We start from the raw sequence: 14,761 nt of genomic DNA on the forward strand, positions 1-14,761 counted from the left end.
GAAAGTATCATGGTCACACGAATCATTTTAAAAAGACAACTGGCATGTGCCTCTCGTCCCTTCTTTGTCCCTTGCTCCACCCTGCTGTCTGTGATGCAGACATGATGGTTGGTCCTCTAGCTGCCATCTTGGAATAAGAACAAAAGAGCTACACCCTAGGAATGGCAGGGCAGTGATTTAGAAGGCAACCGGGTCCCTGAAGCCTTCATGGAGAAGAGTCACCGTTCAAGCCCTGGACTACCTAAATAAGAGAGAAGTAAACACCTATCTTGTCTAAGCATTATTACTTTGGTTTCTGACATTTGTAGTCAAATCTAACACTAATTGATCAGTTATTTATATTTAATTATTTAATACTATTAGTAAATTCACGTGTTAAATATGTAACTGGTATCGGGGAAATGTGTACTTGATTCAGTCATTCAACAACTAGTTCTTAAGTACCTACTTTGTGCTAGGGCTTGAGATACTGAGGGAGAAACAAAGAAGAATCCAACTCAGATGGAACAAGGAGGGAGCAGTGAAATATATAGTTAGCTCTCATCTATTCAGCAAAAATCTATTAAGCACCAAGTATGGGCAAGAGGCTTTGGTCAACTTTTTTCTGCATCTGTTGAGATGATCATGTATTTTTTTATTCTTTATTCTATTTACACAATGTTACATTGATTGATTTTTCAGATGTTAAAACTAACCCGGCATAAGGGATAAATTCCGCTTGGTTATGCTAAAGAATCTTTTTTTTAAGTTGCTGAATTCAATTGGCTAGTATTTTGTTGAGGATTTTTACATCAGTATTCATAAGAGATACAGGTCTTTCTTTTCTCATGATGTCTTTGTCTAGTTTTGGTATATATTCTGGCCTCATAGAATAAGTTGGAAAGGGTTCGCTTCTCTTCTATTTTTGGAAGACTTTGTGAAGAATTGTAGTAATTCTTCTTTAAATGTCTGGGCCCAGTGAAGCCATCTGGGGCCCGGCTTTCCTTTGTGGGAAGTTTTGGATTACTAATCCAATCTCTGATTACAGGTTTAGTTCAAGAGAATTTTGATTTCAATGGCATTTGTATTATTGTAAACTTCTAAATATCACTTCTCTTCCCTGGTGGCTCAGGTGGTAAAGAAACTGCCTACAATGCAGGAGACTAGGTCGGGAAGAACCTCTGGAGAAGGGAATGGCAATCCACTCCAATATTCTTGCCTGGAGAATTCCATGGACAGAGGAGCCTGGTGGGCTACCATCCATGGAGTTGCAGAGTCAAACAGGACTGAGTGACTAACACACACACAAACATCACACTGGTCTTTTATAATGGACATGTCCTTATGCAGTGATCCTTTATCTATTTGATTGGGATCCCTGCCCAGACGCAGAGAATACTCTTCCTGCATATTTCCACTGCCTAATATTCTTGAGAAAAATCTGTGAAGGTGAGGACTTGCAGCAAAGCACCCCAAGATTGACATATAAACAGAATATGCTTCCCAGTAGTGGCGGCAGAATGTTAATGCAGACGATGCGATATAACACCAAGCTGCCGTCACACTGGAATCACACAAAACTGCAGACAAGGCAGTGCAGCAGCCCGCAAAGACTCCCAGAGGCAAACAACCCCAGCTCCCAGATCAAAGCTATGGACTCTCCTGGGCAGAGACACTGCCGGACTTATCAGGGAGAAACACAAGCCTGAACAGCCCTACCTGATACCCTGAGGTAGTATGTATAAAGGAGTCAGTGACTCTGATCCAAGAGAGTTCATATCTTTGATCTGGAAGTCAGAGAGCCTAGGTGCAAATCTCTGCTCCAGCTTTCTAACTGGATGGTCTTGGGCCCACTCTGTGAACCACGCTGCAATTTCCTGTTTCTTGATAATGTGTGTATGTGGGTGTGTGGGTGTGGGTAGGTTCAGTCGCTCAGTCCAGTATGACTCTTTGTGACCCCATGGACTGTAGCCTGCCAGGCTCCTCTGTCCATGGAATTTTCCAGGCAAGAATACTAGAGTGAGTTGCCATTTCCTACTCCAGGGGATCTTTCCGACACAGGGAATGAGCCCACCTCTCTTGTGTGTCTCCTGCTTTGGCAGGCAGATTCTTTACCACTGAGCCATCTGGGAAGCCCAAATGGTTCTTATTTTTATTGTGAAGATTAAATGAGATTATACATGTAAAAGGCTGAGCATAATACCTGGTACATAATGTGCTGTAGTGTTAGGTAATGCAGTATTAGTCATTTTTACTATTATTCAAAAGGGATTATCACTCAGCAAAAAGATACTAAATATCCAAATGGATTTTCTCAGCCAAATTTGGTTAGATCAATAACCTGATACAGAGATTGTCAAGCTAGTTATTTGAGTTAGGGGATATTTGTGTAGCAATATATATTAGGTATAGCATGTATTTCTATCTTTGATTTTATTAAAAAAATTAATAATACATTCTTTCTACACACACATTTATCACACCCAGTTATTTCCTTTGCATGTCTCAAGCAGAAGGTTTATTATAAAAACCTCTAGAGCTGAGGGACACAGTAATAGAGAGGTATTGAAAATGTTTCCTTGGTTGTCATAGGTAGAAAACTAATCAGCTCGTTCGTTACTTTTACTTTATTTAACATACGTAATATCCCACCTTCTCATTTACCCAAATTTCAGCATTAAATATCTAATTTTGTCATTCAACATGTATGCACAGAGTTTTTCTATTTTTAATTAACTTTCTAAAATAACATTTTCTAATCTTAATTAAAATTAGCAAATGGTGAAAATGCCCTTAAGATAAATACCTTATTCATGTTGAGTAAAGGAAACATTTCTTGAATTTTTTCAGGTTCAATAATATACTGCTCTGTTGCATGCCAGCCAGTCCGAGTCATTTGATATTTAAATTCATCTACCCTTACAGGAGTGGTAGCAATTCTGATACTACCTGGCTGATGGAATCCCACCACCTGCAACAATGATGCCAATAAAAACTCATAAGTAAATGATGATTTGGCACTCAACCATGGTTCTTCTCCAGCACAGTGAAAATGCAGGTGTGCCAGAAAAGAGATTCCGTATGCATGACAGCGATAACTATACATGTTTGCCTCATACAAAAAGATATTCATTCAAGGAGTGTGCGCTAAGTGCCTCCTCTGTGCCAGGCACCATACTAAGCCCTTAGAGATGCTGTTCTGAACAAGAGAGAGGAAGACCCTGCCTGGATGGAGCTTACAGTCTGCAGGTAAAGACAGACAGCTAAATGCATAATTACAACATGAGATAGTGTTCATCTACAGAGCGGAAGCAAATTATGTGAAAAAAAGAAAAAGTTGAAGAGGGAACATGAAGAATCCGAATGTTGCAACAAGGAGAATAAGTATGAACTGAAAGAAACGTTCATTTGGCATTTATTGAAGTTCTTTACTTGGCCAAGCATTCAGCAAGGCCCTGAGTGACAGAGATCAAAAATGAAGTCCTTGGACTCCCTCGTGGCCCAGTGGTTAAGACTCCATCTGCCAGTGAAGGAGACATGAGTTTGCTTTCACACGCTGTGTAACTGCTGAGCCTACGTGCCCTAGAGCCTGTGCTCGGCAGCTAGAGAAGCCACTGCATTGAGAAGCCCGCACACTGTGCCTAGAGAGCAGCCCCCGCCCGGAGCAACGAGAGCCCGCGCAGCAGTGAAGACCCAGAACGGCCACAGAGATGCAGTCCTTATCCTCGCCTTATCTTGCTCAGAGTCTGTAGGAAAGACCAATTAAATAAAGTAAATAAAGCAACAACCACAATTGAGAGAGATTCATGTTATAAGGGGGTTGTGCACTCATGGTCTTAGAGCCAAGAGATGCACGCTCAGTCCCATCTGATTGCTGGGTGAAGAAAGTTAGGGATGGCTTTTCAAAGCAGACAACTCCCGGGAAGGTGGAGGGTGATGCTGAAACGGGGACCAGAGGGAATATTGTCTCAGGGACAGAGATCAGCTCGTTCTAGAACTGCATGTAATTAAGAATAGCTGAAGCATATAAGCAGAGCAAAGAGTGGCAAGAGAAAACGTTGGGGAAGCAGGGAGGGCTTCGCTTATAAAGGTCCCTCTTTGGCTTTTGTCCTGTACGCTGTGGGGAGCCGTGTGATGGTTTTAGGAAAGGGAAATGGCATGAAAATTTTAAGTAGACGTCAGTCTTAGTCTATGGATACTTTTTGCCTGCCATTTTATTTTGAAAGTACTAAGACAAATGAGATGAGATGAAAATAAAAGTAAGGGGCTTTAAGGGAAGCACTTTTCAAAGTCATGTGACAATCTGGCATGAACAATCATCAGATCCTTTGCAAACCAGTGCTGAAAGGCTCTGATCTCTTAGTTTCCAGATATAGTAGCTGACCAAAGATATTTTTAAAGACTGCTTTTTATTCTCTTCTCATTTAAAAAATCAAGAAGAGCAGGTAGTTACATGGGTAATATACTTCAAGAAATTCAACTGATTGAAAAGCAAGCTCTAGAGGTTCTCATCTTAAACTCTCATCAGAATCTTCTACCACATTAGACATTTCACATGCCATAGATGTCACTACAGACAGTGAAACATGATGATATCAAAAGCCTTCAGTAATCTTCTGTATCTCAGAAACTGACCTAAAAGATAAGTTCAAGTTAAATGCATTTACCTGTCCAGTCTCTTCTTCCAGTTTCTCATAAAGTTTGATGCTATAGTAATGTATTTTCTTTAAGTTTATTCCAGGATGAAAGTAAGTTGTTAAACCTGCCTTAAAAGTGGGAAGGAAAGGAAATACAAAAAAAAAAAATTAACATTTTCAAAATGTTAATAGTGTATCTGTTAAGAATTAAATTACTGTTGGTGAGAAACTGAGACGTACCAGCCAGTCCTTTGGGGGTGAAAATACATCAGAATCAGTTTGAACACACATTGCTTAAGGCTCATGACAGTTATAAGAACCCATCTGAACCACATAAATAATGCAAGAACCAGCCAACAAACATATACAGTGAGTCCATAAAAGTTATTAGAGAAAGAGTTGTTTGCAGATTCAGAAATGGGAAGACTTAGATGGAATCACTTAGGTTAGGGATATACACTATTAGGAAGAATGGGGGGTGACATAAAACATGGACTCAAACTAACAAAGCATGTGCGTTCCCTTAAGGAGAAGAACTATGAACCAGCAAGCAAAGAGTTTTCCTGGTCCCAGTCCCCACCATTCCCTTGAATCGAGCAGCCCTCCTGGTTCCGTTCTTAAAATTTCCAAAACTGAAGAACTAGACCATTCCCAAGAACTAGAGCCTGTTGAGTGGTAAACCGACTTTGGTCATAGCTTAATCAGTTTCATGAATGAGCACATAGACTCTACCCCACAAATATTTCCTGAGTCAATACTGAATAATCTGTCTCAAGAAAATATCTACATATTACATTCCAAAACCTCTTCTATCAATTCTAGCAGATATGATATAGCATCCAGACAAAGAATTTGAAGCAATGATATGAAGAAGACTCTCTCAATTAAATGTCTGGGGCCCCATTCTGTAGCTAATTTACCCTGGAAGGCTCATCCAAACACAATCTGTTTAAAATAAAATCTGTTTAGGAGTATTTATAAGGTTCTTCTAGGATTATATTGGGCATTTGGTTCTCTTGAACTCAAAGACACCCCCATTAATATCATATGATATTACTTAGATGCAAAATCTAAAAAAAGATACAAATGAACTTATGTTCAAAACAGACACAGACTCACAGATGTAGAAAACAAATGGTTACCAAAGGAGAAAGGGCTGGGGGAGGGATAAATTGGGAGCTTGAGATGAGCAGATACACACTGCTGCTGCTGCTACTGCTGCCGCTAAGTCGCTTCAGTCGTGCCCGACTCTGTGCGACCCCATAGACGGCAGCCTACCAGGCTCCCCCATCCCTGGGATTCTCCAGGCAAGAACACTGGAGTGGGTTGCCATTTCCTTCTCCAATGCATGAAAGTGAAAAGTGAAAGTGAAGTTGCTCAGTCGTGTCTGACTCTTCACGACCCCATGGACTACAGGCCACCAGGCTTCTCTGCCCTTGGGATTTTCCAGGCAAGAGCACTGGAGTGGGGTGCCATTGCCTTCTCTGAGATACACACTACTATATATAAAATAGGTAAATAATGAGGATCCACTGTTTAGCACAGAGAACTATGTTTAACATTTTGTAATAACCTGTAATAGAAAATAACCTGAAAAAAAATATATATCTGAATCACTTTGTATTATGTTGGTACAAAAGTAATTTCAGTTTTGCATTGTTGAACTTTGCCATTTGATATTGGAATACATTCTTAAATAAGTGTGGTTATGCTATACATCATTCCAATGCACATTTCTCACTTTATGTTTTTTTGCCAATGACTTACTACTTGCTATGTATTTTATATTTATTTCAGATTAGGGAAATGATTTTGACCAAAGCAAATTCAAGTGATTTTCTTATTTGAGTTCAATATGGGTCGTAAAGCAGCAGAGACAGCTCACAACATAAACAACGCATTTGGCCCAGTGCGGTGGCAGGTCAAGAAGTTTTCTAAAGGAGACGAGAGCCTTGAAGACGAGCAGCGTAGCAGCTGGCCATTGGAAATTGACAATGACCAATAGAGAGCAGTCGCTGAAGCTGACCCTCTTACAGCTACACGAGAACTTGCTGAAGACTCAGCATCAGCTGCTCTATGGCCATTCGGCGTTTGAAGCAAATTGGAAGGGTGAAAAGCTTGATAAGTGGGCATCTCATGAGCTGACTGAAAATAAAAAAAGATCATCATTTTGAAGTGTCATATTCTCTTATTCTATGTAAAAATAACGAACTATTTCTTGATTGGATTGTGACATGCAACGAAAAGTGGATTTTATATGACGATTGGTCATGACCAGCTCAGTGGTTGGACTGACAAGAAGCTCCAAAGCACTTTCCAAAGCCGAACTTCGAACTTGCACCAAGAAAACGTTATTGTCACCGTCTGATGGTCTGCTGCCCATCGGCTCCACTGCGGCTTTCTGAATCTCGGTGAAACCATTACATCTGAGAAGTATGCTCAGCAAATCGATGAAATGCATCAAAAATCGCAATGCCTGCAGCCAGCACTGGTCAACAGAAAGGGCCCAGTTCTTCTCCGCAACAATGACTAACCACACGTTGCACAATGAACACTCCAAAAGCTGAGCAAACTGGGCTACAGCATTTTGCCTCATCTGCCGTATTCACCTGACCTCTTGCCAACTGACTACACTTATTCAAGCATCTTGACAACTTTTTACAGCGAAAACACTTCTACAACTGGCAGTAAGCAGAAAATGCTTTCCAAGAGTTCACTGAACCCTGAAGCACAGACTTTATGCTACAGGAAAAAACATACTTATTTCTTGTTGGCACAAATGTTTTGATTATAATGGTTCCTATTTTGATTAATAAGGATGTGGTTAAGTCTAGTTATGATGATTTAAAATTCATGGTCCAAAACTGCAAGTTTGTTTGTACCAACCTAACAGTATACCTGAAACTGACACAACATTGTAAATCAACTCTACTTATATTTAAAAAAAAAACCAAACCACCATTAAAGTTCATCAATCATCTTTTATGGACCAGAATCTTGGGGTGTCTATCAAGTACTTGTTCAAGTGTTTGGCTACTTTTCTAAAAAAAAAAATGTTGCCCCAACGTACAAGTTCTCTCATAGTCCAGCCCCATAATGATGAAACTGTGAGTCAGACTCGCTAACTTTTAGCCAAACATCTCATCCTTCTTTACATGATTGGTATCTAGTATGATATGAACATTTCTAGTTCAATAATAGAGAATCTTTGGCTTTCGGGTATCTTCTAGAGAACTCAATTTTGTCTCCCGTAAATCTTGTGTCAGTTGAGAAAATGTATATTCATTCATGAGCCTGGGCCTCGGATTCTGCCCATCATTCATTCCTCAACATCCTCTAAGTTTAACCTAGGTTAAGTCAGGCCACCAGAAAGTCTTCTTCTTCCCTACCGTAGGAAGCTATTTTCACAGAATGAGTGAATGATCTCTCTTCTGGAAGAGTCACATGGATTTGTTTTTGTAAAATTTTTACTCAGTACATTTAGCCCAATATCCTTCGCCTAGGGAAAAAATTCTTTTGTGAATTTCTGGTGAAGGAAAACTTAATCTTTCTTACTGAACTAGAATAACTATTTCTATTGAACAATTCACACTAGCCTAGTTTCCCTGCTGCTAGGGCAGTGAGAAGTAAAAAATCTACCTGCAATGCAAGAGACCTGGGTTCAGTTCCTGGGTTGGGAGGATCCCCTGGAGAAGAGAATGGTAGTCCACTCCAGTATTCTTGCCTGGAAAATCCCGTGGACAGAGGAGCTTGGTGAACTATAGTCCATGGTGTCACAAAGAGTCAGACACGACTGAGTGACTAACACTTTCACATTTTATATTTTTAACAAATGGATACAAACCCCACTTAAACTCCTTATTTGGGAAAATATTAAATGTACTTAAATTTAAATGTATCTCTTGTATACATGAGAATTTTTCTAGGTGATATATCATCTCTGTAAGAAAAAATCTAATCATGACATCAACATTTCCAAGCATCCCTTCTCAAAATGCTTTCTTTCCAACAGGACTATTTTGCAAAAATTCGTTGTTTTTCACTTATTGTGAACATCACCTTGACTTTGAAGGAATAGGCTATGTCTATTTTTTTATACGTTTATACTACATAGACTGCCTGACAGCTATTTCCATCACTACAAAGATCACCAAACTGGGGACATTTGTCTTTTTTCAAAAGAAAAACTTTAAGTTTTACAACCCTTTTAATTACTGTTACAGTGTGACCAATTAATCCCTGCGTAGTACAATACTCTCAAAGTCATTCACTCTCCCTTTCATCACAAACAATATTATTTAAAGCCTTGTTTCTATAAAATCAATCACAATGTCCTGGAGCTCAGTATCCTGTCGATATCCTACAACACGCCATCTGCAATATGTCCCGGCTGACTGAAGACAAACAAGAGAATGAGGGTGCTTCCGTTGTGGAGTGTCGGCCTCTCCCTGGCCAACCTTGTCATCATACACAGTACGTCACCCACATCAAAGGCAAGGGCTACTTATAGAGATCTATAAAGATTAATTTCTCTCTTACATTTTACATAATATAAATAGAAAGGCCTGATATTGTTTTCTTATACCCTAAATGGAAAGTTTTGCATCTTTGGTTCTCAGCCCTCCAAAACATCCTCTTCAGCACCGTTCCCAGGGGCAGCCCCTCCCAGGGACCCCTAGAGCCAAAACCACTTCTTACACCATCCTCTCCCCTTTCCTTCCATCCTACAAGAAATGTTCTATATTAGTATCAATAGTAGTATCAGGTGCTGACAAAGCAGTCTCATTAAAATACAGCAAAACCTCAAGACTTTGGGGATTTGTGACTCCATTTTGAATATGGAGTCACACAAGCTGCGCCTTCCTCCCCAAAGCATCTGATTCCCCTTGCTCCAGAAATGTTTAGTCTTGAGCGAATGTTTGTACTTCAGTGAAACCACCTTTATTTTTGTAGTCTGTCCCTCCAGCTGGCCCCTCAAACTTCCACATTTCCGTATCTCCTCCAAAACTTCTCTATGTTAAAAATGAATGGAGATATATATATGTATACACACACACATATATATATAATTATAAATATATAATGGAATATTAGTCAGCCATAAAAAAGAAAGAAATGTTGTCATTTGCAACAGCGTGGATGAAGCTTGATGGCATTATGCTAAATAAAACAGGCAAAGAACTGCAAATATGTAGTACTGAATGATCTCATTTACATATGGAATCTAAAAACAAACAAACAAAACAGCAGAACTCAGAGATGTAGAGAATAGATTGATGGTTCCTAGAGGCAGGGGTTGGAGGATGGGTAAAAGGGGTGCTGCTGCTGCTGCTAAGTCGCGTCAGTCGTGTCCGACTCTGTGCAACCCCACAGACGGCAGCCCACCAGGCTCCCCCGTCCCTGGGATTCTCCAGGCAAGAACACTGGAGTGGGTTGCCATTTCCTTCTCCAATGCATGAAAGTGAAAAGTGAAAGTGAAGTTGACGCACAAACTTCCAGTTATAAGTCCCGGGGGATGTACCATGCACCATGGTGACCATAGCTAACAACACAGTAATGCATATTTGAACGTTGCTAAGAGAGTAAATCTTAAACGTTTTTCTTTTCACAAGAAAAAGTTTTGCAACTATGTGTGGTAATGGATGTTAGTTAGACTTATTGTGATCATTTTTCAATATATACAAATATCAAATCATTATGCTGTATACCTGAAACTAATATGTCAGTTATATCTCAAAAAATTCTAACAAGTGAGATATCTTCATGATGCTTCTTGGTGGGAGACCCCTTGATTTGCAAGAATTCCTCTAATCAGCTTCCTAGGGCAATTCTGCTTTTGCTGTCTGTATTTGCAGGGACCCGTATAACCTAGCTTCTCATGCCTGAGTCCACCTTCAGTTTATACTGTATGAACCTCATTTTGTGAAGCCGAGTCTACAACTTTGTTCACAAAGCAGATAATGCCTTTCCAACTCATGTTGGTATCTCTCTGCTTAAGGAGAAATTATTTTGCATAGTCAACTTTTAACAAGAAGCTTTCATCTTAAAAATTTTGCCCACTTTTTAAAAAAGATCTAAGGCTAAGGATATGCCATTTTATTGTTACCATTATTATGCATGAGATGTTTAAGAAGTGATAGTGCAGGGAATCCAGTAACTAAAATGCAGGTTACATCAAATCAATCAACTATAAATGAACAAATTAGTAATTAAAATGTTAAAATGCACACCCTCCTTTTACAATCCAGAAATGTGACAAAGGTGTAAGCCTACCCTCTTGGGTATTCCCACTCATTAAAATTTTCCATCTGCCTACCTGCTCTCACCAGGACAGCCTCACGGCCCGCTCACTTCTTCACCTCTGCCCATCTCTGCTCAAATGTCACTTTTCAAAAGTAGCCTTCAGGCCCTTCAGCCCCCATCATTCTTAATTCCTTTACCCCACTCTACTCTTCTGTCACGGATTACTTAAGAGCATCGCTGATGTGGTTTCCATCTGCCCCATCAGAATATGACTCCATGAGAGCAGGGCTTTCTTTTGGGCACTGTTGTGTCCTCATCTCCTAGAACAGTTCTGGCCTGACACAATACAGCGAGTGAGTGAAAGCCGCTCAGTCGTATCCGACTCTTCGTGACCCGATGGACTGTACAGTCCATGGAATTCTCCAGGCCAGAATACTGGAGTGAGCAGCCTTTCCCTTCTCCAGGGGATCTTCCCAACCCAGGGACTGAACCCAGGTCTCCCGCATTTCAGGCAGATTCTTTACCAGCTGAGCCACCAGGGAAGCCCAAGAATACTGGAGTGGGTAGCCTATCCCTTCTCCAGGGGACCTTCCCAACCCAGTAATCGAACTGGGGTCTCCTGCATTGCAGGCAGATTCTTTACCAACTGAGCCACAGGGAAGCCCTGACACAATACAGGCTCTTCATAAATATTTGTTGAAAGAATAACCAAATATCTGCTAAAAAGAAGTTAGAGAAAGGTAGGGGGAAAATACAAGCTTTCTACTACATGACAACAGGAAGCCTGCCTAGGAAGTCTGGTTCAGGGAGGGGAGAAGAGCCAGCGGTGTCCATGGCTTCCTGGACCGTCTCCCCAGGTAGCAGGAAAGAAGCTGAGGCAGGACCAGTGACACGAGAGCAAGTGTGCCAGCGGAGGCGCAGAAGAGATACTCGGGAAAAAACAGAGAGACACTCAAGGAGGACCAGGCCTCCATCCCAGACTGAGGGGTGAGGGGGCTGGCAGGAAAGGAAAGAAGGGAGAGAAACTGGGCTTGGTGCTGTTTTTCTAGAAGTCTCCATCCAGTTGGCAGGTATAGTCTGACTACGTGACCATGGGGACTCTGGAGCAAATTAGGCTTAAGTCTGGGCAGTGTCTTCCCCCAAACTCAGCTAGAGAAAGGAGATCCAACTATATTCCATACCATGAGCATGTTCTGGGTGTCAAAAGGCCTCTAAAAGCTGTGTTTCCTCTTGTCTCAGTGGAGGAAAGCTAATGACAGAAACGGATGACAGGCAGAAGCTAACACTACCCAACTTTTTTTTTTAAATCAAAGTATAGTTGATGATGAGATAGTTGGATGGCATCTCCAGCTCAATGTACATGAGTTTGAGCCAGCTCTGGGAGTTGGTGATGGACAGAGAAGCTTGGCATGCTGCAGTCCATGAGATCACAGAGTTAGACACGACTGAACGACTGAACTGAACTGATAGTTGATTTATAATGTTGTGTTAGTTTCTGGTGTATAACAAAGTGATTCAAATATATGTAAATAGACATGTATATATTCTTTTTCATATTCTTTCCATTTTGGTTTATTACAGGATATTGATTACAGTTCCTTGTACTATATAGTCGGACCTTGTTGTTTATCCCAACTCTTCCTCCAAACAAAAATGGAATCTAGTGTTGTTAAAAACTTCCTCTCCCATCCTGACTTCAGAAATAACTAGGTGGGCAGTATGAAAGCAGTGTCAATCGCCTCATTTACTTGAGTGGCTTTCCATGCAAGCCCAATTATTGTACAGAACTGGAACAATCGTGCATACCATTAAATATGCAAGATAAACTTGGCTGTGTGTCTTAATTAACACGAGAGCTATGTCACACATTCTCAGCTGTCATAGTTAAGCCCTCTTGAAGCCAAGCTGTTGTCACCCAGCATTAAACTAAAATTATAAATTAATAAATATGAAAGGATGACTAAAGCCAGGTGAGGGTACATAGATCTCAGGCCTATATTCAGCCACTATCCTTTGATACAAAAGCTAACATCTACTAATCACTCACCATAAAAACTTTACACATATTAACTCAATCTTCATCATCACCCTATTTGGTAGGGACCATTAATATTCCCTTGTGGCTCAGCTGGTGAAGAATGTGCCTGCAATACAGGAGACCTAGGTTCAGTTCCTGGGTTGGGAAGATCCTCTGGAGGAGAGCAAGGCTACCCACTTCAGTATTCTGGCCTAGAGAATTCCATGGACTGTATAGTTCATGGGGTCGCAAAGAGGCGGACATGACTGAGCAACTTGCACTTTCACTTATTAATATTCTCATTTCACACACTGGAAAATGGAAGCTTAAGTAACTTGCTGGAAGTCACATAAGTAGAAAAGGACAGAACCAGGTTGTGAATCCAGAAGCCGTATGTTCAAGATGATCTTATCAAGATGACCAACATCATAAATGTTGATCACCCCCCTGGAAGTCCATCAACTAAGCTGCAATGGCGCTTTCCAACACTACGAAACGGGAACTCACTCTAACGAGCTCATAGTGGGGAGCTGTGAATGGAAAAGAAACCAGTCGTGCAAAGTGCATAACTTGGTGCCTGTGACAGTGCTGAGGTGTTTCCTTACTGCGTGCCAGGTGGATCCAGCTGTGAGCTCTGATTTCTCCAGAAGGACCACATCTTTCATGCCTGCTTTGGCCAAATGATAAGCCAGACTCACACCAACACAGCCACCTCCAATGATCACTGTTTCTGCTCTGTCTTTCCATCTTGATTCTGCAGATAAGGGTGGGTTTTCCTCTCTGGAAGACAATTCATTTAATAATAGCTTTACTAGGCTATGATACTTACAGTTTTCTGTTTGTTTTTTTCTTTTTCTGACTAATGTGAGTCTCCTTATTTATCCTTCTAGTACTTAACATCTAGTGTCTGTGAGATTTGCATTTACTGATCTAATCATTTGGGGAGCCTCAACCTGACTTAGCCGGGAAAGGGAGAAGGATGGATCTGAACCCCATTTCCAGTAATTCTGACCCATCATAGATAACTAATAGAGCTAAAGAATTGAGCAGATGACTTCTTTTTTGTAAAGAAACATAGAGAATAATCTATCTCAATCTACTTTAAAAACACACATCATTTTATTCCATGAAAAACCATAATCATCATGAGGTCCTTTATCTATAAATCTTGGATCACCTCCTCTCTCCAATGTTTTCCAGGTTGAAGAAAGCCAGGAGTACAATGGTCTTCCTCACTTAAGGTCCTCTCCCCGTGTACCTGCTTCTGTAATTATAATTATTGCTCAGTGTCTGGATATGTTTATATGCATGACTGTCTTCCTAGCTAGCTAGATCATGAGTTTCTCCAGGATGAACTGTAAAGAAACAAGGTACAGTAAGCCAAGGAAGACCATATATACCCCTGTGTTTGCCTTCCCACGGACCATCTCTGGGTAAATACAGAAGACACTACGGTTGACTGAAGAAGGTGAGGGTAGGAGAGTCCTTGCAGTAGAAACCCTTTGATTCTCTCTGGACGGTTGTGCATAGGAAAAAAAAAAACAAACCATACATAGTTCAAGAAGAAATCCAAATGCCCATTTCTGGAGGTCAGAAGTGCCCAAGCGCCCATAGCCGGAGACGTCTCAGCCCCTCGCTTGCAACCCCGCAGCTGTCCAGGCGCGGATCTCCGCGTAGACCGGCCCCACTCACCCTTGGCGGCTGCAGACTGAGAGCGGGCGCCCGGGGAAGCCCCTCAGCGGGAAGCCCAGCAGCCTGAGGCCCCGCAGCCGCCGTACGCCCGGACGGAGCATGGCGAGGCTGAGGGCGAGGGCGCGGGCATCGCCTCCCAAGCCAGTGGGCTAAAGGGCAGGCGGGCGGGACCCTCCCCCGGGCGAGAGGCGGG

General features: G+C 41.4%; 1 protein-coding gene across 6 annotated transcripts in view; it reads right to left on the minus strand.

Annotated features, from left to right (window-relative positions):
- Positions 1-14,678, minus strand: part of DMGDH (dimethylglycine dehydrogenase) — a 71,072-nt gene extending 56,394 nt beyond the window's left edge. For 3 of the 6 annotated variants that reach the window (XM_004010208.5, XM_060418773.1, XM_042252018.1), the window contains exons 1-4: positions 14,569-14,678; positions 13,482-13,656; positions 4,647-4,745; positions 2,786-2,950 (exon numbers count right to left, since the gene is read on the minus strand). In XM_004010208.5, the coding sequence (XP_004010257.2) occupies positions 2,786-2,950; positions 4,647-4,745; positions 13,482-13,656; positions 14,569-14,669 (540 nt within the window). In that variant the 5' untranslated portion in view covers positions 14,670-14,678. Of the gene's footprint in view, positions 1-2,785; positions 2,951-4,646; positions 4,746-13,481; positions 13,657-14,428 lie in introns of all 6 variants that reach the window. The other 3 variants (XM_060418772.1, XM_042252019.1, XM_060418774.1) reach the window with 3 other exon arrangements.
- Positions 14,679-14,761: the final 83 nt, after the last annotated feature.

The sequence above is a fragment of the Ovis aries genome, chromosome 7 (assembly GCF_016772045.2).
Source record: "Ovis aries strain OAR_USU_Benz2616 breed Rambouillet chromosome 7, ARS-UI_Ramb_v3.0, whole genome shotgun sequence".
Classification (NCBI taxonomy): domain Eukaryota; kingdom Metazoa; phylum Chordata; class Mammalia; order Artiodactyla; family Bovidae; genus Ovis; species Ovis aries.